This window comes from Zophobas morio, unplaced genomic scaffold (genome assembly GCF_036711695.1).
Source record: "Zophobas morio isolate AGI-343-1 ecotype UQ-CSIRO unplaced genomic scaffold, CSIRO_AGI_Zmor_V1 ptg000054l, whole genome shotgun sequence".
Lineage (NCBI taxonomy): Eukaryota > Metazoa > Arthropoda > Insecta > Coleoptera > Tenebrionidae > Zophobas > Zophobas morio.
Window position 1 is genome coordinate 2,137,430 of NW_026972159.1, and position 26,452 is coordinate 2,163,881.

A 26,452-nucleotide genomic window follows, 5' to 3' on the forward strand; every position below is an offset into this window, starting at 1 on the left:
TTTCAAATTCGCGATTTTTCCACTTTTCGATTTGTTGATGTCTCAATTTTTCGATTTTTCGATTTCTCCATGTTTCAATTCTTCGTTTCTTAGACTTTTCGATTTTTTAATTTTATCAAAATATCAGAAAACAAGAAAATATGTGAGTAATATGTAGGTATTTGTTACATTTTATTCATTAAAATAATATTAAAAAATAAAGGATTTTCGATTTTTTGATTTTTCAATTTTACAATTATTCGTTTTTTCTAATTTTTCAAAAATTTGATGCGGCGTTGCCAGGTTATTTCAATTTTCTTGAAATTTTTAGATAATGGTAGGGTTTATCAAAAAAACTGCATTTGTTGTGGTACCAATCAAATAAAATTTTAATACACTGTGTTTATAAAAAAATCTATATCTTCAAAATTTTCAAATATCGATATGTCAGTTTTTTAAGTAGAACACCCTGTATTTAATTAGTGTATCTTACTCTATTTTTACTTTTTTACTAAGTTTAAATATGAAGTACTTAACTAAACAGGAAGATAACAAAAATGCAGGTGTTCTAATTGAAATATCGATGTTGGAACATTGAAATAATTATTTTTATTCACTATAAACACAAGGTATTCAGGTACTAATACTATTTCACCGACACTGGTACTACTACTATTTTTATTTCTAAAAATACATTTTTCGAGTTCGTCGAAAACAGTGCCCTGTTTATGAAACCTCGCAAGTTTCACGGCTCCGCGTCGTCATTAAGCCTGATTTATAAAACGCAGGTGCTCATACGCTGGGTTTGTCGTCGAAGATTACGCAATTATCATCCATAATTTCCTTTACGCAGCCAAAAAAGCCGCACGATCCAGTTATGTCGAAATTGGTATCCCCCATCGCGTTTTTCGTAAATCTTACATTTCCCCGGTACCACCTGCGAGCACCGCGCCATCCGAATTGGTCCACTCGTCCGAAATAAATCTAAACCTTTTTCTATCGCGCGACCGTTGTGGCCAGCCGTTCCCGTTAATAGTATACATATAGGTGATGAAAGTGGGTAAGTTATACCGCGTAAGTTGTCGGGATGCAGCAAGCAGCAGGTCGTTTTATATGCTGTGGCTATATCAACAACGGTTAAGTCAAGAGCAGAGCATGCCACTACGAATAAGTCAGTGGTTCACCGTCATATCAACGAGTACCCAATTCGTCGTGCAGTTGCAATGACTGCGGTAGTGTTCCTGCAGCGGATATTTCTCCTGCTGGTGTGCGTACTATGCGGTCTCGTCGACGCGTTTAAGACCCGCTCGCAGTACGGGCAGTACGACGCTTTATTGGTGGCGCGGTGCGAAGCTCGCTGCTGGTTCACACCCGACAAAAATTCGGTAAGAGATAACGATTCTAGTGCTTAGTTGTAGTCGTAGTACCACGGGTACTACAACTACTAATACAGATTTTGCCGGTACCACTCGACGAAAAACAAACTCGACTACGGAGAAGAGTGAATAGTTGACATGTGTTTTTGCGCTTCTTGCAATTGCTCTAATTTGTCAAACGTTTTGCTGAAGGCAAAAACGTAATCAGTACTACGTAAAAGGACAAGTGGAGACCAGTTGCACTAATTAATAGCTGCAACTTTATCCACTATATTATTTCGCTCCATACGAAGATGGAGAGTGCTATCTCGCTGAAAATCGAATCAAATTGTGATGTTTTCTACGAAACCATTAACAATATTAATGGACTATTTCAATCAAGTACCGCTTCCAAATTTTAATGTGTACTCAAAGAGCGCGTTTTTATTCTTTTTTTATTGATAAATGGGGTCATCTGTATTCTCGTGATAAAATTGCATGCCTAGATAATTGATTTTTAATAAAAACAGCGCACTTTAATTAATAAAGTGCAATTGTTGTTTTGGTAAGAGTGTTATCGATAAATTAATTAGGCGAATTTTAGAACGACTAAATATAAAACATTTTATTTTTTATTAATAATTAAATCAAACTGAAAACAACACATTGTAACACAAAATCGGTTTAAAAAATGCGTGTGTCAAAATCATAACACGTTCTGATAACATTGTTCTGGGTTGTGTTACAACAGTTGGGTTTTGTTTAGTGGATTGTGGCACTCCTTTGTAACGCGATTTGTGTTTATCATTACAAAGAGCAACAACTATATAATACAATGTACAATAACTTTGCCGATTTTAATGAATTTTGTCCAGTGTGGTCCTAACTCACGTTAGGTAGTACCATTCGGTAAATTTAAAGATGTGGAAGGCTTCAGCTAACAAAAGTTATGTCGTGAATTAATTCGTCAAATTAAATAAATTTGCATTTTCAGACAGGAGGCATGAACAGTGCCGGCTTGTACTATATACAGGTGTTCCAGTTAAAATTCCGCGACTTTATATCTCCAGAACGACTAGAGATATAAAAATTGTGTATTTGTCGTCTGTGTGGATTTTTATTAGATAGATAATCTCTGAAACTACTGAATCTTCAATTTTATACGGGTGTTCCAAAAATCACAGCTCGATGGTACCTCGTTAAGAAAGCTCTGAAGAACTAGAAAAAATGGCCAAAGAAATCCCTGAACCAGTTTTGTTGAACTTGTAACTGACAGTCTAAAATTCCCATAAAAATTGTCAAAAATAACAAATTATTATTTAACTGTCTATTAGACAAACAGTTCATTAAAACAAATCGCTATTACGGAGTTAATTCTTCAACTTTGAAGTTTAATATTTTCAAAAGTTTGGTATAGGGATTTTTTTTAACATTTTAACTGTTTCTCAAAGTTTAACTTAATTTTAGCTTTGATCGTAGTATTTCTAGAATTTCCGATGACATTTCGGAATTTGTAATTAAAGAAATTTTGTTTTATTTTTGAAGTAGTTTGAAAGAATCTTAGGGATCCCTTATGTCTGAGTTCTGAAGTAGTTTGAGAGAATTTCGAGGACCCCTTCGGCCTCTTTTTTGAAGTAAATAGTTTAAGAGAATCTTAGGGATTCCTTGTCATGTTTTTTAATAGTTTAAAAGAATCCCAGGGACCACTTGTACCTGGTTTTTAAAGTAGTTTGAAGGAATCTTGGGGACCTTTTATATCTGATTTTTGAAGTAGTTGAAGAAATATCGGAGACCCCTTTTTGTTTTATTTTTGAAGTAGTTTGAGAGAGTCTTGAGGATTCTTTTGTGTTGAAGTAATTTGAAAGAATCTCGGGGACTTTTAGTGGCTGATTTTTGAAGTAACTAGTTTGAAAGAATCTTGGGAATCTCTTGTAAAAGTTATTTCAAACTATCTCAAAAATCAGATATAAGGGGTCCCTATGTCTGATTTTTGAGGTAGTTTGAAAGAATTTTAGGGACCACTTTTGTCTGATTTTTTAAGTAGTTTGAACGAATCGCGAAGAACACTTTGGTTTTATTTTTTAACTAGTTTGAAAGAATCTTGGGGATCCCTTGTCATGTTTTTGAAGTAATTTACGAAAATTTCGGGGACCTCTTGTGCCTGGTTCTTGAAGTAATTTGAAAGAATCTCTCTCGGGGACCCCTTATGCTTGGTTTTTGAAGTAGTTTGAAGGAATCTTGGGGACTTTTTATGTTTGATTTTTTAAGTAGTCGAAAGAGGAGACAATTTTTTGTTTTATTTTTGAAGTGGTTTGAATGAATCTTAGGGACCCCATATGTTTTGTTTTGAAGTAGTTTGAAGGAATCTTAGGGACCCCTTATATCTGATTTTTGAAGTAGTTGAAAGAATCTCGAATACCTCTGTTTGTTTTATTTTTGAAATATAGTCTGAGAGAATCTTGGGGAATATTTTTCATGTATTTGAAGTAATTTAAAAGAATCTTGGGGACACTTTATGTCTGATTTTTGAAGTAGTTGAAAGAATCTCGGAGACCACTATTTGTTTTATTTTTAAAGTCGTTTGAAAGAATCTCGGAGACACCTATGCTCGGTTTTTGAGGTAGTTTGAAGGAATCTTGGGAACCGTTTATGTCTGACTTTTGAAGTAGCTGAAAAAATCTCGGAGACCCCTTTTTGTTTATTTTTGAAGTAGTTTGAGAGAATCTTAGGATTGTTTGTCGTGTGTTTGAAGTAATTTGAAAAAATTTCGGGGACTTTTTGTGGCTGGTTTTTGAAGTAACTAGTTTAAAAGAATCTTGGGAACCCTTTTTGTTTTATTTTTGAAGTAGTCTGAGAGAATCTTGGGGAATATTTTTCATGTATTTGAAGTAATTTAAAAGAATCTTGGGGACACTTTATGTCAGATTTTTGAAGTAGTTGAAAGAATCTCGGTGACCACTATTTGTTTTATTTTTAAAGTGGTTTGAAAGAATCTCGGAGACACCTATGCTCGGTTTTTGAAGTAGTTTGAAGGAATCTTGGGAACCGTTTATGTCTGACTTTTGAAGTAGCTGAAAAAATCTCGGAGACCCCTTTTTGTTTATTTTTGAAGTAGTTTGAGAGAATCTTAGGATTGTTTGTCGTGTGTTTGAAGTAATTTGAAAAAATTTCGGGGACTTTTTGGGGCTGGTTTTTGAAGTAACTACTTTAAAAGAATCTTGGGAACCCTTTTTGTTTCATTTTTGAAGTAGTCTGAGAGAATCTTGGGGAATATTTTTCATGTATTTGAAGTAATTTAAAAGAATCTTGGGGACACTTTATGTCTGATTTTTGAAGTAGTTGAAAGAATCTCGGAGACACCTATGCTCGGTTTTTGAAGTTGTTTGAAGGAATCTTGGGAACCGTTTATGTCTGACTTTTGAAGTAGCTGAAAAAATCTCGGTGATGCCTTTTTGTTTATTTTTGAAGTAGTTTGAGAGAATCTTAGGATTCTTTGTTGTGTGTTTGAAGTAATTTGAAAGAATCTCGGGGACTTTTTGTGGCTAGTTTTTGAACTAACTAGTTTGAAAGAATCTTGGGAACCCTTTTTGTTTTATTTTTGAAATATAGTCTGAGAGAATCTTGGGGAATATTTTTCATGTATTTGAAGTAATTTAAAAGAATCTTGGGGACACTTTATGTCTGATTTTTGAAGTAGTTGAAAGAATCTCGGAGACCACTATTTGTTTTATTTTTAAAGTCGTTTGAAAGAATCTCGGAGACACCTATGCTCGGTTTTTGAAGTAGTTTGAAGGAATCTTGGGAACCGTTTATGTCTGACTTTTGAAGTAGCTGAAAAAATCTCGAAGACCCCTTTTTGTTTATTTTTGAAGTAGTTTGAGAGAATCTTAGGATTGTTTGTCGTGTGTTTGAAGTAATTTGAAAAAATCTCGGGGACTTTTTGTGGCTGGTTTTTGAAGTAACTAGTTTGAAAGAATCTTGGGAACTCTTTTTGTTTTATTTTTGAAGTAGTCTGAGAGAATGTTGGGGAATATTTTTCATGTATTTGAAGTAATTTAAAAGAATCTTGGGGACACTTTATGTCTGATTTTTGAAGTAGTTGAAAGAATCTCGGAGACACCTATGCTCGGTTTTTGAAGTAGTTTGAAGGAATCTTGGGAACCGTTTATGTCTGACTTTTGAAGTAGCTGAAAAAATCTCGGTGATGCCTTTTTGTTTATTTTTGAAGTAGTTTGAGAGAATCTTAGGATTCTTTGTCGTGTGTTTGAAGCAATTTGAAAGAATCTCGGGGACTTTTTGTGGCTGGTTTTTGAAATAACTAGTTTGAAAGAATCTTGGGAACTCTTTTTGTTCTATTTTTTAAGTATATGGTTTGAAAGAATCTACCCCTTTTGTGTTATTTTTGAAGTAGTTTGAAAGAAAGAATCTTGTGATGTTTTTTAAGTTATTTCACAGAATTTCGGAGACACATTATTCTGATTTTTGAGATATGTATTAAGATTTAAAAAATCGAAAAATTAAAACATCGAAAAAATGACGAATTGACAAATTGAAAAATCGAAAAATCGACAAGTGAAAAAATCAAAAAATTGAAAAATTAAAAAATTTAAACTTAATAAAACCGAAAAATTGAAAATTTGGTACACCGAAAACTCGAGAAATCTAAACCTCAAAAAAAGTGAAAAACCTAAAATTTAAAAATCGAGAAATCTTTAAAAAATCGAAAAAGTGAGAAGTTAAAAAATCAAAAAAATTGAGAAGTTCAAAATTGAGAAATTTAAACTTATCTACCTAAAAACCGATAAATTTCAAAACAAACATCGAAATTTTGAGAAATCGAGAAATTGAAAAATTTGAACTTGAAAAAGCGATAAATTGAAACATTGAAATCTCGATGAATGGAGAAACCAAAAAATTGAGAAATCGAAAAATTTAAAACCGAGAAATTGAAAAATCATCACATTGAAAACATGAGAAATCAAAACTTCAAAAAGGAAAAAACCTAAAATTTAATAATTCGAAAAATTAAAAAACAGAAAAAATCGAAGAACTGAAAAATCGAAAAGTTGAAAAATCTCGAAACTGATGTGTCGAAAAATTGAGAAATCGAGACATCAAAAATCGACAATGCGAAAAATTGAAAAATTCGAAACATAAAAATTTAAACTTATCCAAAAAACCAATAAATTTAAAGACAGAAACATCGAAATTTTGAGAAATCGAGAAATTAGAAAATCAAAAAATTGAAAAATTAAAAATGGAAAAATTTAAACTTGAAAAAACAGCAATTGAAGAATCGGAAAATCGAAAACTCGAGAAATCAAAACCTCAAAAAAGTGAAAAACCTAAAATTTAAAAATCGAATAATTAAAATATTGAAAAAATGAAGAATTGAAAAATCGAAAAACTTAAAAAAATAAAAAAATTGAGAAGTTCAAAATTGAGAAATTTAAACTTATCTGCCTAAAACAGATAAATTTAAAAACAGGAACATCGAAATTTTGAGAAATCGAGAAATTGAAAATTTTGAACTTGAAAAAGCGATAAATCGAAACATTGAAATCTTTATGAATCGAGTAACCAAAAAATTGAAAAATCGAAAAATTATAAACCAGAAAATGGAAAAATCAAAAATTTTAAAAATCCAAAAATAGAAAGATCTAGAAATCGAAACATCGAAAAAGTGAAAACCTAAGATTTAAAAATCCGAAAATTTGAAAAATTGAAAAAATAGAATAACTGAAAAATCGAGAAATCGAAAAACCTACTATTAAGATTTAAAATATCGAATAATTAAAATATCGAAAAAATGAAGAATTAAAAAATTGAAAAATCGAAAAATCGAGAACTTAAAAAAACAAAAAATTGAATAATTAAAAATGGAAAAATTTAAACTTAAATCTCGAGAAATCGAAAGATCGAGAAAAAGTGAAAAACCTAAAGTTTAATACATAATTCGAAAAATTAAATTGAAAAATAGAAAAATCGAGAAATTGAGAAATCTCAAAGCTGATGTGTCGAAAAATTGGGAAATCGGGAAATCGAGACATCAAAAATCGAAAATTCGAAAAATTGAAAAATAGAAAAATCGAGAAATTGAGAAATCTCAAATCTGATGTGTCGATAAATTGAGAAATCGAGAAATCGACACATCAAAAATCGAAAATTCGAAAAATTGAAAAATTCAAAATTGAAAAATTTAAACTTACCTAAAAACCGATAACGTTTGAAAACAGAAACATCCAAATTTTGAGAAATCAAGAAATTGATAATTTTGAACTTGAAAAAGTGATAAATTAAAACATTGAAATCGAGAAGTCGAACAATTGAAAAATCGAAAAATTTAAAGCCAAAAAACTGAAAAATTAAAAATTTTAAAAATCGAAAAAAGAAAGATCTAGAAATCGAAACATCAAAAAAGTGAAAATCCAAGATTAAAAAATTCGAAAAATTGTAAGATAGAAAAAATCGAATAACTGAAGAATAGAAAAATCGAGAAGTTTAAAATAAAAAAATTGTAAAATTAAAAATGGAAAAATTTAAACTTGAAAAAACAGAGCAATTGAAAAATGGGAAAATCGAAAACTCGAGAAATCAAAACCTTAAAAAAGTGAAAAGCCTAAAATTTAAAAATCGAGAAATCTTTAAAAAATCGAATAATTAAAATATCGAAGAAATGAAGAATTGAAAAATCGAAAAACTGAGAAGTTAAAAAATCAAAAAAAATGAGAAGTTCAAAATTGAGAAATTTAATCTTATCTGCCTAAAAAAAACCGATAAATTTAAAAACAGAAACATCGAAATTTTGAGAAATCGAGAAATTGAAAAATTTGAACTTGAAAAGCGATAAATTGAAACAATGAAATGCCAATTAATCGAGAAATCGAAAAATTTAAAACCAAAAAACTGAAAAACCAAAAATTTTAAAAATCGAAAAATAGGAAGATCTCGAAATTGAAACATCAAACAAGTGAAAACCTAAGATTTAAAAATTCGAAAAATTAAAAAATAGAAAGAATTGAATAACTGAAAAATCGAGAAATCGAAATATTAAGATTTAAAAATCGAATAATTAAAATATCGAAAAAATGAAGAACAGAAAAATGAAAAAATCGAAAAATTGAAAAGTTAAAAAATCAAAATATTGAAAAATTAAAAATGGAAAAATTTAAACTTAAATCCGAGAAATTCAAAAATCGGAACATCGAAATGTCCTGAAATCGAAAGATCGAGAAATCAAAACCCCAAAAAAGTGAAAAACCTAAAATTTCATAAATTATAAAATTCAAAACGGAAAAACCGATAAATAGAAAAACAGAAACATCAGAATTTTTTGAGAAATCGGGAAATCGAAAAATTGAGAAATAGAAAACTTTAAACATCTAGAAATCGAAAAATCGAAAAATTGAGACATCGACAAATCGGAAAGTCGAAAAATCGCGAAATTGAAAAATTGGGAAATTGAAGAAACGAAAAACTGAAAAATCGAGAAATCAAAAATCGAAATAACCAGAAATAGAAAAATTGGAAAGTCATTAATCCGATCACATTAGAGAGTTTTTTTTTTGTTTGAGCCACTTCAACTTAGAATTCCTAGATTTTTAGTATTTTATTGATTTTTTCGATTTTTTAATTTTTCAGTTTTCGTTTCTTAAATATTTCGATTTCGGAGTTTTCATTTTTTCAATATTTAAAGATTTTTAAGTATTTTCCGTTATCATTTCTCGATTTTTAAATTTTTTTTGTAATTATTTGATTTGCAATTTTTCGACTTTTCAGTGTAAAGTTTCTAAATAATTCGATTTTTAAAATTTTGAAAATTTTCTTTTATTACATTTTCAGTTTTTTCAGTTTTTCACTTTTGACATTTTAATTTTTCGATTTTTCGTTTTCAATTTTTTAATCGTCGTTTCTTGAGTTATTCGTTTTATAATTATTGAATTGAAACTGAAAAGTCAAAAATTTTAAAAATCGAAAAACAGAATGATCTGGAAATCGAAACATCAAGAAAGTGAAAACCTAATACTTAAAAATTAGAAAAATTGAAAAATAGGAAAAATCGAAGAACTGAAAAATCGAGAAATTGAAAATTTTGATTTTGAGCAAGCGATAAATCGAAGCTTTTAGGTAAATCTCGATAAATCGAGAAACGAAAAATTGGAAAATCGAAAAATTTAAAACCAAAAAATTGAAAAACAAAAAATTTTAAAAATCGAAAAATAGAAATATATAAAAATCGAACCATCAAAAAAGAGAAAAACCTAAGATTTAAAAATTCGAAAAAATCGCACTCGTTCTTTTCGTAAAACATACAAATACCTGTCATTTGCCACAAAATTTCGTGTTTTCTGACACAGTTTCAGTGTCATTCAGAAAATCTTGAGTTTGTTACAGAGCTGAAAATTTATTCAGCTGCAGACCCGAGTAATTAAAATTAAAAAATAAATTAAAATAATTAGTGTCTCAGCGGTCTAATGGTGGAAGATTACTCATTTCCTGTGGTTTATTAAAAAATGTTTTAAGTCTGACAGAACTCGTTTAGATCTATAACCTGAAGTCAGATTCAATTACACAGGATGTTCCGTTTAAAACCGACACACAATACTGTATACTTTTTAATATTTAGCAAGTTTCATATTCGCAGAACACCCTGTATTTTATAGCTGTCTACGATTCACACTTATAAATATTGCTTGTGCATACGTTAGATAATAGGCGTTAAAAATGACACCACAAATCTTACTTTACACAATAAATTTAATTAAACCTTTGTTTAGTCAGCGTCTACAACCCAAGCGAATTTGCACTCACAAGCAGGAAAATTTTGTCACCGACGATGAATTTGTCTCGATTTTTCAAAAAAACGCCGACAAAATTTATTAAACACCAACTCAAAACAACAAATGTTGCAAATTTTAATGCAAGTCTTAAATCTGACATATTCACAACAGATGCATATATAAACTGCACGTGAAGGTTACCAACCTAATAAAGTAAGTAATATATAGCTGACATTCCTGCTTGTAGATGATTGTTATACACCTTCACTTTATTTTAACTACCTTTATGTGTTTAGTTGTGTTAAATTCAGGCACAAACACTCCATAAAACGCAAATGTATTTTCAGTGTTTGAAGCACTGTTTATTGCAACCCCTCGACAAGCCCGGACTTTGCCCCAAAAGCGACACCGTTTTAACCCCCTTTGACGCCGTCTGTCTGGACACCTGTCACCAGGACTCCCAGTGTTTCGCTTTGACGAAGTGTTGCAGACACAGCTGCGGGATAACGTGCCAAAACCCGGTGGAACTCTCAACAGCGAAAGGTAAAACTCCCTGATTTAAAAATGTGAAAGCAGAACGGCTTTTTAGCCCCCACATTCCGATAGCGATTCCGCATCAAAATGCAGCGCCTCTACCTAAAGCTCAGATTGATTTTCAGCAACAGCTATTGAAACTGGTTTAGATATAAAAATAATGGCCTAATTTTTGCCACACAGCTCCTGCGCTGAATTCCAATAGGACCACCAACAATCTCGAAAATCAATTCATAAACATCTCCGAGAAACAAACAAAACAACCAAACTTTCTGGAACATTAAATTAAGAGCAAACTTGATAATATACCTAATCATCTCGTTACGTTCGAGCGGATTATGGAATAAGCCGTAATTATAGTGATTGTGTTTAAAAAATGGAAATTAAGACCAGGGGCGGCGGCCGCCGCTACCACTTACGCACGATTGTTTTTTTTGCATAGCAACAGTCTTTGTAATTTGGGTACAATAAAATTGTACGATTTTTTTGGAGCTAATTTGAAATAAATTTCTCCGGTTTTTAAGGAGACATGTTTATGGAGCGTAGTTAACATTCTTAATTACATAATGAATGTTATTGAATCGTAAATCAGGGGCAGGTAAAAGAGCCCCGAATTTATATGACGCATGTCTTCATTAAAAGAAGGTGGGCAGGTAGTAGTTTTGCCTCGTTAAGGAGCAGTGGCGTAGCTAACTTCCACTGCGCCTCCCCGCAGTTTATAGTAAGCGCCCCCATACACCAAATTTAAAAAGTAATATAAAATTAATATGAAATTACTGGTTTACCAGTAGTGGCGCCGAATGACACAGATTTACAAATAATAATAATTTATACACATAATAATTTTTAAAAATTGTTAATTGATTATAATGCTCAATACAGCTAAGTTGGTTAATCGTTTTTGACTCATCGTGCTTCGCAAATATGATTTAATTAATTTTAATTTAGAAAAAGATCTTTCTGCCGTTTAAAAATTATTGTCCATAAACAGAAACTTAGCAATATCTGTAATTTTAGTTATTTTTTGCTGAATAATTTCACCAACAACAATGTTTTTAAAACTAACGATTTGCCCACAGATTGCACTAGAAATATCTTCTTCGTATTTATTTGCCAACTTTGATGCTGCCTCCACAAATTCTTCGTCTGTACTATTCAACATTTCCTGTGGTTCCAGAAAAGAAAAATAGTTTCTGACGTTTTTCATGCTTTCAAACCTATCTTTAATTTGAATATTTAAAATATCAAGAGCAGGATAGAAAACGGTTGCTTTAAATTTTTCAGTGGGATCTTTGAAAACGGTATCTTCACATAATTCGTCATGAAACAGTTTTACTTTTTTTATACGTTTATTTGAAAAAGAATTGTTAATTTTCCAGGTATCAGCACATTTCCTTGATTCCTCCATTATTTGTTCAAAATTGTCACGTATACTTTGAAATTTGTCTTTTAGATGTTCCATCCATTTACAAGCCTCATCTAAAGTAATATTTGAGCTCTGTAAAGTTTTTGAGACCAAATTAACATTTTCTAAAATTTTGCATTGAAATACTAATAGAGCAACAAATTCAAATGAATCCATTTTTTTACGAAGAGCTACAGCTTCATCTATTTCACTTTTCTTTTTTGATGTTAAAATAATTTCAGCTCATAACTGTTGAGAGATTAAAAACTCTCACTGAAATAGACGTATATAGCATTTATTAAATCATAAAATGCGGAAATTCCTGGTACATTCTTAATAGAATCATTAAGGACTAAATTGAGGTTATGTGTAGCGCAATGAACATATTCGGCGTAATGATGTTGTTTCAAGTTCTTCATTTTTTTTATACCATTTTCCCGTTTTTTAATTTTCATTTTCTGGATTTGATATCACAATTTTTCGTTTATTCAATTTTTCACATTTTCAAATCCTCGATTTTCCAATTTTCAATATTTAGATTTTACAATAATTTTCGTGTTTTCGACCGCAATTTTTCCATCTTTAAGTTTCTCAATTTTTAATCTTTCGATTTTTGAATTTTCCGTTTCTTCAATTTCTCAAGTTTTTAGATTTCTCGAAGCCTTCATTTTATACTTTTGCGTTTTTTCGTTTTGTGTTTTCAATTTTACAATTTTTCTATTTTATAGCTTTTCCATTTTGTTTATTCGGAAAGTAGAAAATTCGAAAAATTGAAAAATCGGAAAACAAAAAAAAAATTGAAGAAACAAAAAATTGCAAAATCGATAAAACGGAAAATCGAATGGAATTGGTTTTTCGATTTTCAAAATTTTCGATGTTTCAAGTATATATTTTAAATTTTCGATTTTTTAAATTTTTCATTTTTCCCTTTTATAATCTTTATGTTTCGATTTCCCGATTTTAATTTTTTAATGTGTTTCAATTTTTCCATTTCTGGAATTTTCGATTTCTCATACCTCAATTTTCCAATTTTAAAAATTTTTCGATTTCTCGATTTTTAAGTTTTCGCTATCTCAATTTTAAACATCGCAATTTTGGGAATTTTTCAAGCTCTACATTTTTCAGATTTTCGATATTTTCATTTTCCCGATTTTGTAATTTTCATTTTCTTGATTTTATATCGCAATTTTTCATTTTTCCATTATCTTTATTTTTTCAATGTTTCTTTGGATTTTGTAATGTTTTGCTTATTCAATTTTTTACATTTTCAATCTTTGATTTTTTAAGTTCTTGATTTCCAATTTTTTTATATTTCGAAGCTTTCATTTTGTACTTTTTCAGTTTTACGATTTTTCTATTTTATAATTTTTTGATTTTGTTTATTCGAAAAGTTAAAAACTCGAAAAATTAAAAATTGAAACAATGAAAAACTAAAAACCGAGAAACTTAAAAATCTAAAAAAAAATTAATGAATCGAAGAATGCGAAAGAAGAAAAACCATTCGAATTGAAAAATTGGAAAATCCAAAAATTGTAAAATCGAAAAATTATAGAATCTTGAAAATTGTAAAGTCCAAAAACTGTGACATTCAAACACCGAAAAATTGAAAAATTCCAAAAACGAAAAACTCAAAAAGTGAACAACTTTAAAAATTATAATTATTAGGAGTGTTACATAATTAAAAGAAAAACTGCAAATGAAAAATTAAAAAAACGGAAAATTGAAAGCAGAAAATTGAAAAAATAAAGAAAATTAAAAACCCACAGGAAAAATTGCAAATCGAAAAATTGACGAAATTAAAAACTGTAAACTCGTGAAATTTGCAAACTCTAAAATTTGAAACATCTAAAAGTTGGAAAATCAAAAACTGAAAAATCGAGAAATCGAAAATTTTCAAAAATCGAAAGATTGAAAAATCGAAATTTTGGAAAATCGAAAAACCGAGGAATTCAAACTGAAAAAAGATCGAGAATTCAAGATGTCGAAAAATCTAAATATCTAAAATTTAAAAAATAGAAAAATTACAATAACGAAAAATTGAACATTTAAAAAAAACACAAAATCAAAAAGTCGAAAAATCGAGAAATTGAGAAATGGAAAAATGAAGATTTAGAAAAACCAAAAATTGAAAAGCATAAAAAAAATTAAAATCGGGTATTCGGAACGTAATAAAAATAAAATCGAAAAGTTGAAAAATTTTAAATTTAAAAATTCGAAAACTTGAAAAACCGAAAAACTGAAGAAATGAAAAACCAAAAAATCGACAAATTGAAAAATCTCAAAACTGAAAAGTCGAAACATTGAAAAACCCAAAAACCGATTTCCGGTAAGTCGAAAAATCAAAATTTAAAAAGTTGAAAAATGAAAATATCAAAAAACTGAAAAATATAGACATTCTCAAAATTGAAATGTTGAAAAATTGAGAAATCGAAAACTTGAAAAATCCAGAATCGAAAAAAAGAACGAAAAGTAAAAACATTTAAAATCGAAAAAACGAAAAATCGAGATGTAAGAAATCGAAAATTCAAAAATCGAAAAATTGGAATACACGTTAAAAAGGTTAAAATCGGGAGATCGAAGCATAACAAAACATAAAATCGAAAAATGGAAAATTTTAAAAATCTAAAAACTTGAAGAAATAAAAAATTAAAAAATGGGAAAGCCGAGAAATCGAAATTAAAAAATTGAGACATCAAAATATCCGAGAAATGGAAAAATCGAAATAGCCCGAAATCGAAAAACCGGAAAATTTAAAACTGAAATACATATTTAAACTTAAAAAAACGATAAATCAAAATATTCAAAATTAGAAAAATCAGAAATTTTAAAAATCGAAAGATCGAAAAATCGATATATCAAAAAAGTGAAAAATTTTATATTAAAAAATTGGAGACATTGAAAAATCCCAAAATTGGAACAACGAAAATTTGGGAAATCGAAAAACTGAAAAATCGATAAATTGGAAAGAGGAAAAATCGAAAAATCAAAGAATTGATTAATAGAGAAATTGAGAAATGTAAAAATGAATTTTTTTTAATTGCAAAAATTGTAAAACTGAAATATCGAAAAATTAAGTAAACTAAAAATCGAGAAATCAAGAAATCGAAAAATTGTAATTCAATTTTGTTTTATTTTTCCGCAAAATCGATAAAACGGAAAATCGAATGGAATTTGTTTTTACGATTTTTTAACTTCGATTTTTTAAACTTTTTAATCTGTATTTCAATTTTTCGATTTTTGGAATTTTCTGTTTCTCATATCTAGGTTTATCGATTTTTTTGGGTTTTTCGATTTTTCCGTTTATCTTTTTTTTAAGTAAATGTTTCAATTTTGAATTTTCCGATTTCGGCCTATTTCGATTTCTCGATCTTTTGAAGTCTCAAGTTTTCGATTTCGATTTCTTGGTTTTTCGATTTTCAAAATTTTCGATGTTTCTAGTATATATTTTAAATTTTCGATTTTTTAAATTTTTCATTTTTCCCTTTTATAATCTTTATGTTTCGATTTCCCGATTTTAATTTTTTAATGTGTTTCAATATTTCAATTTTTGGAATTTTCGATTTCTCATATCTCAATTTTCCAATTTAAAAAAATTTTCGATTTCTCGATTTTTAAGTTTTCGCTATCTCAATTTTAAACATCGCAATTTTGGGAATTTTTCAATTTCTATATTTTTCAGATTTTCGATATTTTCATTTTCCAGATTTTGTAATTTTCATTTTCTTGATTTTATATCGCAATTTTTCATTTTTCCATTATCTTTATTTTTTCAATGTTTCTTTGGATTTTGTAATTTTTTGCCTATTCAATTTTTTACATTTTCAATGTTTGATTTTTTAAGTTCTTGATTTCCAATTTTTTTATATTTCGAAGCCTTCATTTTGTACTTTTTCAGTTTTACAATTTTTCTATTTTATAATTTTTTGATTTTGTTTATTCGAAAAGTTAAAAACTCGAAAAAATGAAAAATTGAAACAATGAAAAACTAAAAACCGAGAAACTTAAAAATCTAAAAAGAAATTAATGAATCGAAGAATGGGAAAGAAGAAAAACCGTTCGAACTGAAAAATTGGAAAATCCAAAAATTGTAAAATCGAAAAATTATAGAATCTTGAAAATTGTAAAGTAGAAAAACTGTGACATTCAAACACCGAAAAATTGAAAAATTCCAAAAACGAAAAAGTCAAAAAGTGAACAACTTTAAAAATTATAATAACTAGGAGTGTTACATAATTAAAATGAAAGCTAGAAAAACTGCAAATGAAACATTAAAAAAACGGAAAATTGAAAGCAGAAAATTGAAAAAATAAAGAAAATTAAAAACCCACAGGAAAAATTGCAAATCGAAAAATTGACGAAATTAAAAACTGTAAACTTGTGAAATTTGCAAACTCTAAAATTTGAAACATCTAAAAGTTGGAAAATCAAAAACTGAAAAATCGAGAAATCGAAAATTTTCAAAAATCGAAAGATTGAAAAATCGAAATTTTGGAAAATCGGAAAACCGAGGAATTCAAACTGAAAAAAGATCGAGAATTCAAGATGTCGAAAAATCTAAATATCTAAAATTTAAAAAATAGAAAAATTACAACAACGAAAAATTTAACATTAAAAAAAAAACACAAAATCAAAAAGTCGAAAAATCGAGAAATTGGAAATGGAAAACTGAAAATTTAGAAAAACCAAAAATTGAAAAGCATAAAAAAATTAAAATCGGGTATTCGGAACGTAAAAAAAATAAAATCGAAAAATTGAAAAATTTTAAATTTAAAAATTCGAAAACTTGAAAAACCGAAAAACTGAAGAAATGAAAAACCAAAAAATTGACAAATTGAAAAATCTCAAAACTGAAAAGTCGAAACATTGAAAAACCCAAAAATCGATTTCCGGTAAGTCGAAAAATCAAAATTTAAAAAGTTGAAAAATGGAAATATCAAAAAACTGAAAAATATAGGCATTCTCAAAATTGAAATGTTGAAAAATTGAGAAATCGAAAACTTGAAAAATCCAGAATCGAAAAAAAGAACGAAAAGTAAAAACATTTTAAAATCTAAAAAACGAAAAATCGAGATGTAAGAAATCGAAAATTCCAAAATCGAAAAATTGGAATACACGTTAAAAAGGTTAAAATCGGGAGATTGAAGCATAACAAAACATAAAATCGAAAAATGGAGAATTTTAAAAATCTAAAAACTTGAAGAAATAAAAAAATTGAAAAATGGAAAAGCCGAGAAATCGAAATTAAAAAATTGAGACATCAAAAGATCCGAGAAATGGAGAAATCGAAATAGCCCGAAATCGAAAAACCGGAAAATTTAAAACTGAAATACATATTTAAACTTAAAAAAAATGATAAATCAAAATATTCAAAATTCGAAAAATCAGAAATTTTAAAAATCGAAAGATCGAGAAATCGATATATCAAAAAAGTGAAAAATTTTATATTAAAAAATTGGAGACATTGAAAAATCCCAAAATTGGAACAACGAAAACTTGAGAAATCGAAAAACTGAAAAATCGATAAATTGGAAAGAGGAAAAATCGAAAAATCAAAGAATTGATTAATAGAGAAATTGAGAAATGTAAAAATGATTTTTTTTACTTGTAAAAATTGTAAAACTGAAATATCGAAAAATTAAGTAAACTAAAAATCGAGAAATCAAGAAACCGAAAAATTGTAATTCAATTTTGTTTTATTTTTCCACAAAAATTTCGATGTCGAAGATAAAAATTCAACACGGATTCATAGACCATAGGTACACTGTTACTTTTTTTTTAATTTATATAACATTTATTTGACAAAATTGTAGAACTGAAGAAACGAAAAATAGAAACATTGAAAAACTAGAAATCGAGAAAAAATTAATGAATCAAAGAACGAATTAAATCGAAAAATGTTCGTAAAGTCCAAAAACTAACATTCAAAGATCGAAAAATGAAAAAATTCCAAAAACGAAAAATTGAAAAAGTGAACAACTCTAATAAAAATTATAATTATTATTACATATCTAAAATGAAAATTAGAAAACCTGCAAATCAAAAATTGAAGAAACGAAAAATTGAAAACAAAAAAAAATGAAAAATCCAAAAACTGAAAAATTTCAAATTGAGAAAAAGAAAAAATATAAAAACTCGTTCCTCGCCCGTTAAAATATCTCGATTATTAATCACCTTTATTAACAAACTTGTTCGGTAAATAGCTATTAATTTACCTGATCTCATTTTCAATTCCAATGAAAACCCCTTCTTTAAAAATTGCACATTTTAAAAAAATATATCGGTTACGTTACGGTCTGCGCCCCTTTTGACGCTGCGCCCCCCCGCATTGCGGGATCTGCGGGGGTGCTATTTACGCCACTGCGAGCCATAGCACTCTAGGAAAATTTTGAATTTTGTCTCAGGTGTCCCTGACGTCCCCCAGGACGTCAAAGTGACCGGTGGCCCCAAAAAGAAAACCGTCTTTCTGGAATGGACGTCCCAGATTTTCGCCGCCCCCAACAGTACCACCCTCTTCGTGATCGAGGAGCGCCACCACACCGGTCACAACTTCATCGAGAAGCACCTCAGCGACTGGTCGTTCTGCGGCCGCTCCCCTCGACCTAGTCAAATTCTCAAGACCATCGTCAAGCCCGGGCGGTGGTACCAATTCCGCGTGGCCGCCGTCAACGAGAACGGTACGAAGGGCTTCTCCGACACGTCTCCCGTTTTTAACATAGCAGTGAGTGAGTACCGCCCGTGCGTTCGCTTCAAAATAACGTTAACAGATGCGGATGTAGGACCCAGGCCGCCCAAGCCCCCGCAGAACGTGACGGTGTCCGGGCTGTGGTCCACGTCCAATGGTACGCTCATGGGCGAGCTGCGCTGGTCGCCCCCGCGCTCCGATCTCCCCATCCAGAGGTACAAGGTTTTCTGGAGCAGGAGACTGCACGGAGCTAAGCCTCTAGACTCCGTCCTTGTTCACCAGCAGGTGGTACCGAAGGTGAGAAATGAAGATAGTCGTGCATGATACAGTTGCGTTTATTAATATTAATGCGTTTGGGTAATTTACAAGGAGCATTCACACGCCACGGTCACGTTGACCATTTCGGGCTGCCAGGTGCCTTTGAGGTTGTCGGGGAAGGCGACGGAAGTCTTGATTTCGGGGCTTCGGGGGTCGCGCTGCTTGAGGACGCGGACTTTGTAGTACTTCTCGAGGCAGCGGTACATTCCGCCGCAGATGTCGGTTTTACATACGCCGGTGTGCAGGAATCTGAAAATTCAATAAGTCAGAGGAATTTTGAGAAAAAAATTGGTTAAAATAGAACGAAGTAAAAAAAATCTATATTACTTAGTACAGGCAAATTTTATAAATAACATACCTCTGTACTTCTGGTTTATGAATCTGTCTTTAGTTTTTACACTAAATATCCAGATACATATTTAAAAAAAAAATTCAAAATTGAATAGCAACATTTTACTATTTAATTTTTAAATTGCAAAACCGAATGCTCTGGAATCTTGCAAACTTCTTAATAGTAAATCGTTATTCAAAATTTATTTGTTTATACTTCCTCCTCCTCTCAAAAATGATGACGTCATTTTACGATTTTGCCACATAAATATTATTTAAATTTTTTATTTAATTTAAAAATCAATTTTTGCAATTTTCGAAGAAGTGATTTTCGAAAAAAAAATGGAGCCGAAAATAACTTCTGGGGACGAAATCTATTAAAAAAAATCTGTTTCGTTAATTTTGAAAGGTGTTTGAAAAATTAATAAAAATTACACAATTGAAAAATTTAGCTTTTGGAAAACTTGCCAAAATATCTACACAAATTCTCAGATGTAGATTTCAATGTGTCAATTCGAAAAATATAAAGGTTATATTGTTCCAAAGCAAGATTTTTAAACATTTCGTTTGAAAACCAAAATTTTTAATAATCCTAAAAATTGCCATATTTCAGTTGGTGATTCTGCAAAAATGGTAGAAATTTTCGGAGAAATTAAGCATAAAATAACTTTTAGGATTTGAATTCTACACAAAAATGTCCTGGCTAATTTTCAAAGGTGGCAAAAAAGTTATCAAAAATTGTATAAGTTACTGAAAAACTGAACTTTTGGAAAAATGTCAAATTCTGAAATATTTGATCTCGACGTGCTGATTTGAAAAATGTAGCGTCTTTATGGTTCCAATCCAAAATTTTAGAAATATTCGATTCGAATGTCAAATTCTTCAAAAATCCAAAAATTTCACTCGTTTCAATTGACGATTCTGGAAAATTAGTGGGATTTTTTGACGAAATGAAGCCGAAAATAACCTTTGGAAAGCGATATCTAGAAGAAAAAGTGCAAAAAAAATCTGGTATATTTGATTTCGCCATGCTGATTTGAAAAATATAGATGTTCATGGTCCCGGACCAAAATGCTAGAAATATTCCATGTGAACATCACATTTTTTAAAAATCCAAAAATTTTTGACATTTCAGTTGGCGATTCTGGAAAAGTTATAGGATCTTCGACGAAATGAAGCAGAAAATAGATTTTGGGGATTGAGGTCTACAAGAAAATGTCCTTACCTAATTTTTAAAGGTGGTCGAAAAATTATAACAAATTTCGTAAGATATTGAAAAACTGAAATTTTGGAAAAATGTCAAATATCCACAAAAAATGTGACATATTTGATTTCGCCGTGCTGATTTGAAAAATATAAGTGTGTATGGTCCCATACCAAAATTACACAAATATGTATTCGATTTGAAAGTAAAATTTTTTAAAAATCCAAAATTTTCCTTCATTTCACTTGCCGATTCTGGAAAACTGATAGTATTTTTCGACGATATGAAGCCGAAAATAATCTTCTGAGTTCGAGATCTATAAGAAAATGTCTTTAGCTAATTTTCGAAGATGTTCGAAAAATTAACACAAATTTCATAAGGTATTGAAAAATTGAGCTTTATAGAAAATGTCAAAAATCTACAAAAAATTCTGAGGTATTTGATCTTGTCAAGCTGATTCGAAAAATTTAGCTGTTTATGGTCTCAGACCAAAATTTTAGAAATATTCCATGTGAACGTCAAATTTTTTCAAAATCCAAAAATTTTGATATTTCAGTTGGCGATTTTGGAGAAGTGATAGGATTTTTCGACGATATGAAACCGAAAATAGCATTTGGTGTTCGAAATCTAAAAGAAAATGGCTTTAGCTAATTTTCGAAGGTGGTCGAAAAATTATCAAAAATTTCATAAGGTATTAAAAAGTTTAGCTTTTGGGAAAATGTCAAAACTTGACAAAAAATTCTGAAATATTTGATCTCGTTTTTTTTTTTTTAAAATATAGGTGTTTTATGGTCCCAGACTAAACTTTTCAGAAATATTCAATTTGAATGTCAAATTTTTTAAAAATTCAAAAATTTCCTTCATTCAGTTAGCGATTTTGGAAAAGTGGTTGGATTTTCGACGAAATGAAGCCGATAATAAAGTTTGAGGTTCGATATCTACAAAAAAATGTTTTTAGCTAATTTTCGAAAGTGGTCGAAAAATTACCTAAAATTTCATGAAATATTAAAAAATTGAGCTTTTGGAAATATGTCAAAAATGCTCAAAAAAAGTCTAAGATATTAGATCTCGCCATGCTGTTTTGAAAAATATGGTTGTGTATAGTCTCGGACCAAAATTTTAAAAGTATTCGATTTGAACGTAAAATTTTTTAAAAATTCAAAAATTTCCTTTAAGAAAAATGGTAGGATTTTTCGACGATATGAAATAGAGAATAGCCTTTGGAGTTGGAGATCTATAAGAAAATGTCTTTAGCTAACTTTTGAAAGTGGGCGAAAAATTATCAAAAATCAAAAAAGTTTAGGAGAATTGAGCTTTAGCGAAAATGATAAACAATTTAATAAAGTGTTGAAAAACAGAGCTTTTGGGAAAATGTCAAAAATTCCCAAAAAATTCTGCGATATTTGATCTCGCCGTGCTGATTTGAACAATATAGATGTTTATGGTCCCAGACCAAAATTTTAGATATATTCGATTCGAATGTCATTTTTTTTTTTAATCCAAAAATTTCCTTCTTGTCAGTTCTGAAAAAGTGGTAGGATTTTTCGACGAAATAACGCCGAAAATAACCTTTGTGGTTCGAGATCCACAAGAAAATGTTTAGCTAATTTTCGAAGGTGGTCGAAAAATGATCAAAAATTTCGTAAGTTGTCATAGAAAAATCGAGCTTTTGGAAAAATGTCAAAAATACAAAAAAAAAATCTGAGATATTCGGTCTTAACGTGATAATTGAAAATACGGGTGTTAATGGTCCCGAACCAAAATATTTTGGTTTAAAAGTTAAATTTTTGGAAAATTCAAAAATTTCCCAATTCAGTTCACGATTCTGGAAACGTGGATTTTTGAACAAAATAAATCCGAAATTAACTTTTGGAGTTCGAGATATACAAGAAAATATTTTTAGCTAATTTTCGAAACTGGTCGAAAAATTACCAAAAATTTCATAACTTATTAAAAAATTGATCTTTTGGAAAAATGTCAAATTCCACAAAAAAATCTGAAATATTTGGTTTCGGAGTTACATTTTTCAAAAATGCAAAAAACTCCCATTTTAATTGATGATTTTGGAAAAGTGGTACGATTTTTCGACCAAATTAAGCCGAAAATAATCTTTCGGGATCGAGATCTTCAAAAAAAAAAATTAGTTGAAAAATTATCAAAAATTTTATTAAGTTATTGAAATATTGAGTTTTTGGAAAAATGTCAAAAATCCACAAAAAATTTTGAAATATTTGCTCTCGACGTGCTGATTTGAAAAATATAGCGTGTTTATGACCTCGGACCAAAATTTTTGAAGGCTTGAACTTCAAATTTTTTAAAGTCCAAAAATTTCTTTCATTTCAGTTGGCGATTCTAAAAAAGTGGTAGAATTTTTCGACGATATGAAGCCCAAAATAAACTTTGAGGATCGAAATCTACAGAAAATGTCGTTGGCTAATTTTCGAAAGTTTCGAAAAATTATCAAAAATTTCATAAAATATGAAAAAATTGAGCTTTTAGGAAAATATCAAAAATTTACAAAAAATTCCGGGATATTTGATCTCTCTGTGCTGATTTGAAAAATATAGATCTTTATGATCCCCGAGGCAAATTTTTAAAAATATTCGGTTTGAACGTAAAAACTTTCAAAAATCCAAAAATTTCCCATTTCAGTTGACAATTGTAGAAACGTGGTAGGTTTTTACGGCGAAATGAAACCGAAAATAACCTTTGAGGATCACGATCTATAAGAAAATGTTCCTTAACTCAATTTCGAAGGTGGTTGAAAAATTATTAAAAATTTCAAAACTTGTTAAAAAATTGAGCTTTTGGAAAAATGTCAAAAATCTATTAAAAAAAATCCGAAATATTTGATCTCGACGTGCTGATTTGAAAAATATAGCATCTTAATAGTCCCGATCCAAAATTTTCAAAATATTCGGTTTGAACGTCAAATTTTTCAGATAAGTATTCAAAAATTTCACATTTTACTTGACGATTCTGGAAAAGTGGTACGATTTTTCGACCAATTAAGCCGAAAATAATCTTTGGGGGTCGAGATTTTCAAGAAAATGTCCCTAGCTAATTTTTAGAGAAAGTCGAAAAATGATCAACAATTTCATAACTCTTTGAAAAATTATTGAACTTTTGGAAAAATGTGAAAAATCCCCAAAAAATTCTCAGATAATTTGTCTCGACGTGCTGATTTGGAAAATTTGGCATGTTATGGTCTCAGACCAACATTTTTGGATTATTCGGTTTGAACGTCAAAGTTTTCAAAAATCCAAAATTTTCCCAAATTCAGTCGACGACTCTAGAAAATTTCTAGAATTTTTCGACGAAATGAAGCCGAAAATAACCCTTTGGAGTTCGAGATCTACAAGAAAATGACTTTAGCTAATTTTCAGACGTGTTCAAAAAATGATTAAAAATTTCATAAGCTATTGAAAATTTGAGCTTTTGGGAAAACGGCAAAAATCCACAAAAAAATCTAGGATATTTGATCTCGCCGTGCTGATTTGGAAAATATAAGTGTTTATGGTCTCAGAACAAAATTTTAAAAATATTAGATTTGAACGTCAAATTTTTTAAAATTCCAAACATTTTTTACATTTCAGTCGGCGATTCTGGCTGGAAAAGTGGTAGGTTTTTCGGCAAAATAAAGCCGAAAATAACCTTTAGGACTCGTTCAAGAAAATGTCCTTAGCTAATTTTCAGAAATGGTCGAAAAATGTTTAAAAATTTCGTAAGTTATTGAAAAATTGAGCTTTTGAGCGTGTTAATAATTCCGGACCAAAATTTTCGAAATATGTATTGTTTGAACGTCTAATTTTTCAAAAATCCAAAAATTTCCCATATTTCAGTTCATTCTGGCAAAATTGTAAATGTTTTTAGATCATTTTCGAAGGTGGTCGAAAAATGAGACATTTTTAAATTTCACAACTATTAAATAAGTAGCTAGTTTCAGAGAAATAAAAGCGTTAGAGGAACAACTTTTTCATTATCTAGGATTTACGAAACGTCAAAGGATCGAATATTTTATTGATTTATCTCCGAAACCGTGAGTCTGACAAAAAATGTATACGGAGTTTTTTTGTAGACAATATAATTATCTGCAACTTTCATTAATATTGTTGTAATATTAATGATAAAAAATTACCTTTTTTCAATTAATGTACTAAAAAAATTATTATTAAAACAACATACCTTGGATAATATTGGTGCCCTAAGTCAAGAATACGAAAGTCTATACCACAAGAACAAGACATCGGGCGCGAAGAATGATAATACGTAGCCACTCTCCCTGACTTTTTGTCGTTAATGTTCTAAAACACAAAAAATAAAACTTAAAACTCCAATCTACAACGGTGTCTTAAACCAGACAAATCGCAGCCAACTCTAACCCAAAACATTCCCGACTCGACTTACGCTTTTCAAAGGCAACTCGTCGATGTCCTGAAACCTCCGTTTATTCTTAACCAATTCGTCAAAATTACTCTGACACACTTCATTATCGGCACATTTGTCGTCCGAGTAGTTGTTACTAAAGTCACCGTAGTCTAAAAAACCATAGTATTTGTCTTTCCATGTTTCCATTGATTTGTTTACTCTCAGAAACGCGAATATTAGTAGGAGTAAGGCGAGCGATAAATGTCTCTATAAAAGAAAGAGTGAGTATGCAGAAGAATCAATAACAGGTGGAGAACCATATTCAGTTGATCTACACAGACTGTTATCTGCTGGAAATTCAAGTCGGTTTATATACGTTTCACCACAAAACATCCATTAAGTTTTGTGGGAGATGATATTAAATTGCAGTGTTTTTAAGAATAACAACAAAAGGTAAACATCTCGATGGAGAAGTGAATGGAGGCGGGAATAATATCCGAAGAAGTGACAAGGCTCAAAGTAGACAAAAATGTAACGTGGGTTTTTCATTGTGTGCTGACAGAAATGAAATGAAATATTGACTGTTATTATTAAACAGCTAAATTAATCTAGTTCTAGTGCAGATAATACGCTTTGTTACACTATTATTACGTTAAAATTGTTTAACCTTGCGAATATCATGTGCCGCGATAATTACCTCTGAAGCAAATAAAATTAACTTATCATAGTTAAGTCTGTTCTAAAAATTTTAAACGCTTCCAGGAACAAACCCGCTTTCTGCTGCAAGATCTCCAGCCCAATTCGTTGTATTTTCTCCAAATACAAGCTCTAGTCCAGTATGGGAAGAAGCGCTTGAAAAGTCAAAAATCTGCCTTAATTTTGAACACCACTGACTACATAAGCGGTACAAATTATCACCCACGCGTTCCCGTTCTTAAAGATATATTTTAGCCCCGCCTACACCGACTCCGCCCATTTATAAAACCAGAAACAAAATCGAGGGACTTCGCGTCCAGAAAATGTACTGGTCTTCTGAAGGCTTACGCGCCAAAGTAATTTGGAAATCGAAAGACGAGCCCCAAAAATACACGGTGAACCTGTGGACAGGTCCATGCTTCAAAGGTTCCAAGTCTCGACGAAATTTTAAATTGACGGTGACCACCCAAGTGAGTGAACTGCGTTATTGTGTTTACACCAAGGCTAAATTGTGTGTTTTAGGTGTCCCATTTCGACTTATACGATCTTCATTTTAGTTGTAAGTATCGAGTTGGGGTTCGAAGCGTCCCTGACGAAGACGTGGCGTCCCTGGAGGACTCTTTTATCACGTTCGTGACGCCCAATTGTAACGAGTTTAAACGAACGAATCGAAAAACGAGATGTACAGATTGAATTTAACTCTTTTATTAAATTTTTTACTTAAAATAGCGTTGTTTGATTTTTGGAATGCCCCCGGTTTTGGACACAAATGATACGCCACTGGTCAGAGTTGTGACAGGT

At 30.1% G+C, this 26,452-nt stretch overlaps 2 protein-coding genes across 4 annotated transcripts in view; one reads left to right on the forward strand and one right to left on the reverse strand.

Annotated features, from left to right (window-relative positions):
• The first annotated feature begins 1,118 nt into the window (after positions 1 to 1,118).
• Positions 1,119 to 26,377, forward strand: LOC135142815 (anosmin-1). Its single transcript, XM_064074572.1, has 7 exons — positions 1,119 to 1,364; positions 10,462 to 10,657; positions 18,455 to 18,775; positions 18,830 to 19,032; positions 25,718 to 25,859; positions 25,907 to 26,121; positions 26,174 to 26,377. The coding sequence occupies exons 1-7, from the start codon at positions 1,203 to 1,205 to the stop codon at positions 26,342 to 26,344; spliced, it is 1,410 nt and encodes a 469-aa protein (XP_063930642.1). The 5' UTR covers positions 1,119 to 1,202; the 3' UTR covers positions 26,345 to 26,377.
• The window catches only part of LOC135142816 (carbonic anhydrase 14-like), a 29,958-nt gene continuing 22,578 nt past the window's right edge, over positions 19,073 to 26,452 (reverse strand). The window contains exons 1-4 of one of the 3 annotated variants that reach the window (XM_064074576.1): positions 25,273 to 25,396; positions 24,995 to 25,222; positions 24,773 to 24,891; positions 19,073 to 19,302 (exon numbers count right to left, since the gene is read on the reverse strand). In XM_064074576.1, the coding sequence (XP_063930646.1) occupies positions 19,098 to 19,302; positions 24,773 to 24,891; positions 24,995 to 25,222; positions 25,273 to 25,275 (555 nt within the window). In that variant the 5' untranslated portion in view covers positions 25,276 to 25,396 and the 3' untranslated portion in view covers positions 19,073 to 19,097. Of the gene's footprint in view, positions 19,303 to 24,772; positions 24,892 to 24,994; positions 25,223 to 25,272; positions 25,397 to 25,432; positions 25,511 to 26,452 lie in introns of those variants that run through there. The other 2 variants (XM_064074573.1, XM_064074575.1) reach the window with 2 other exon arrangements.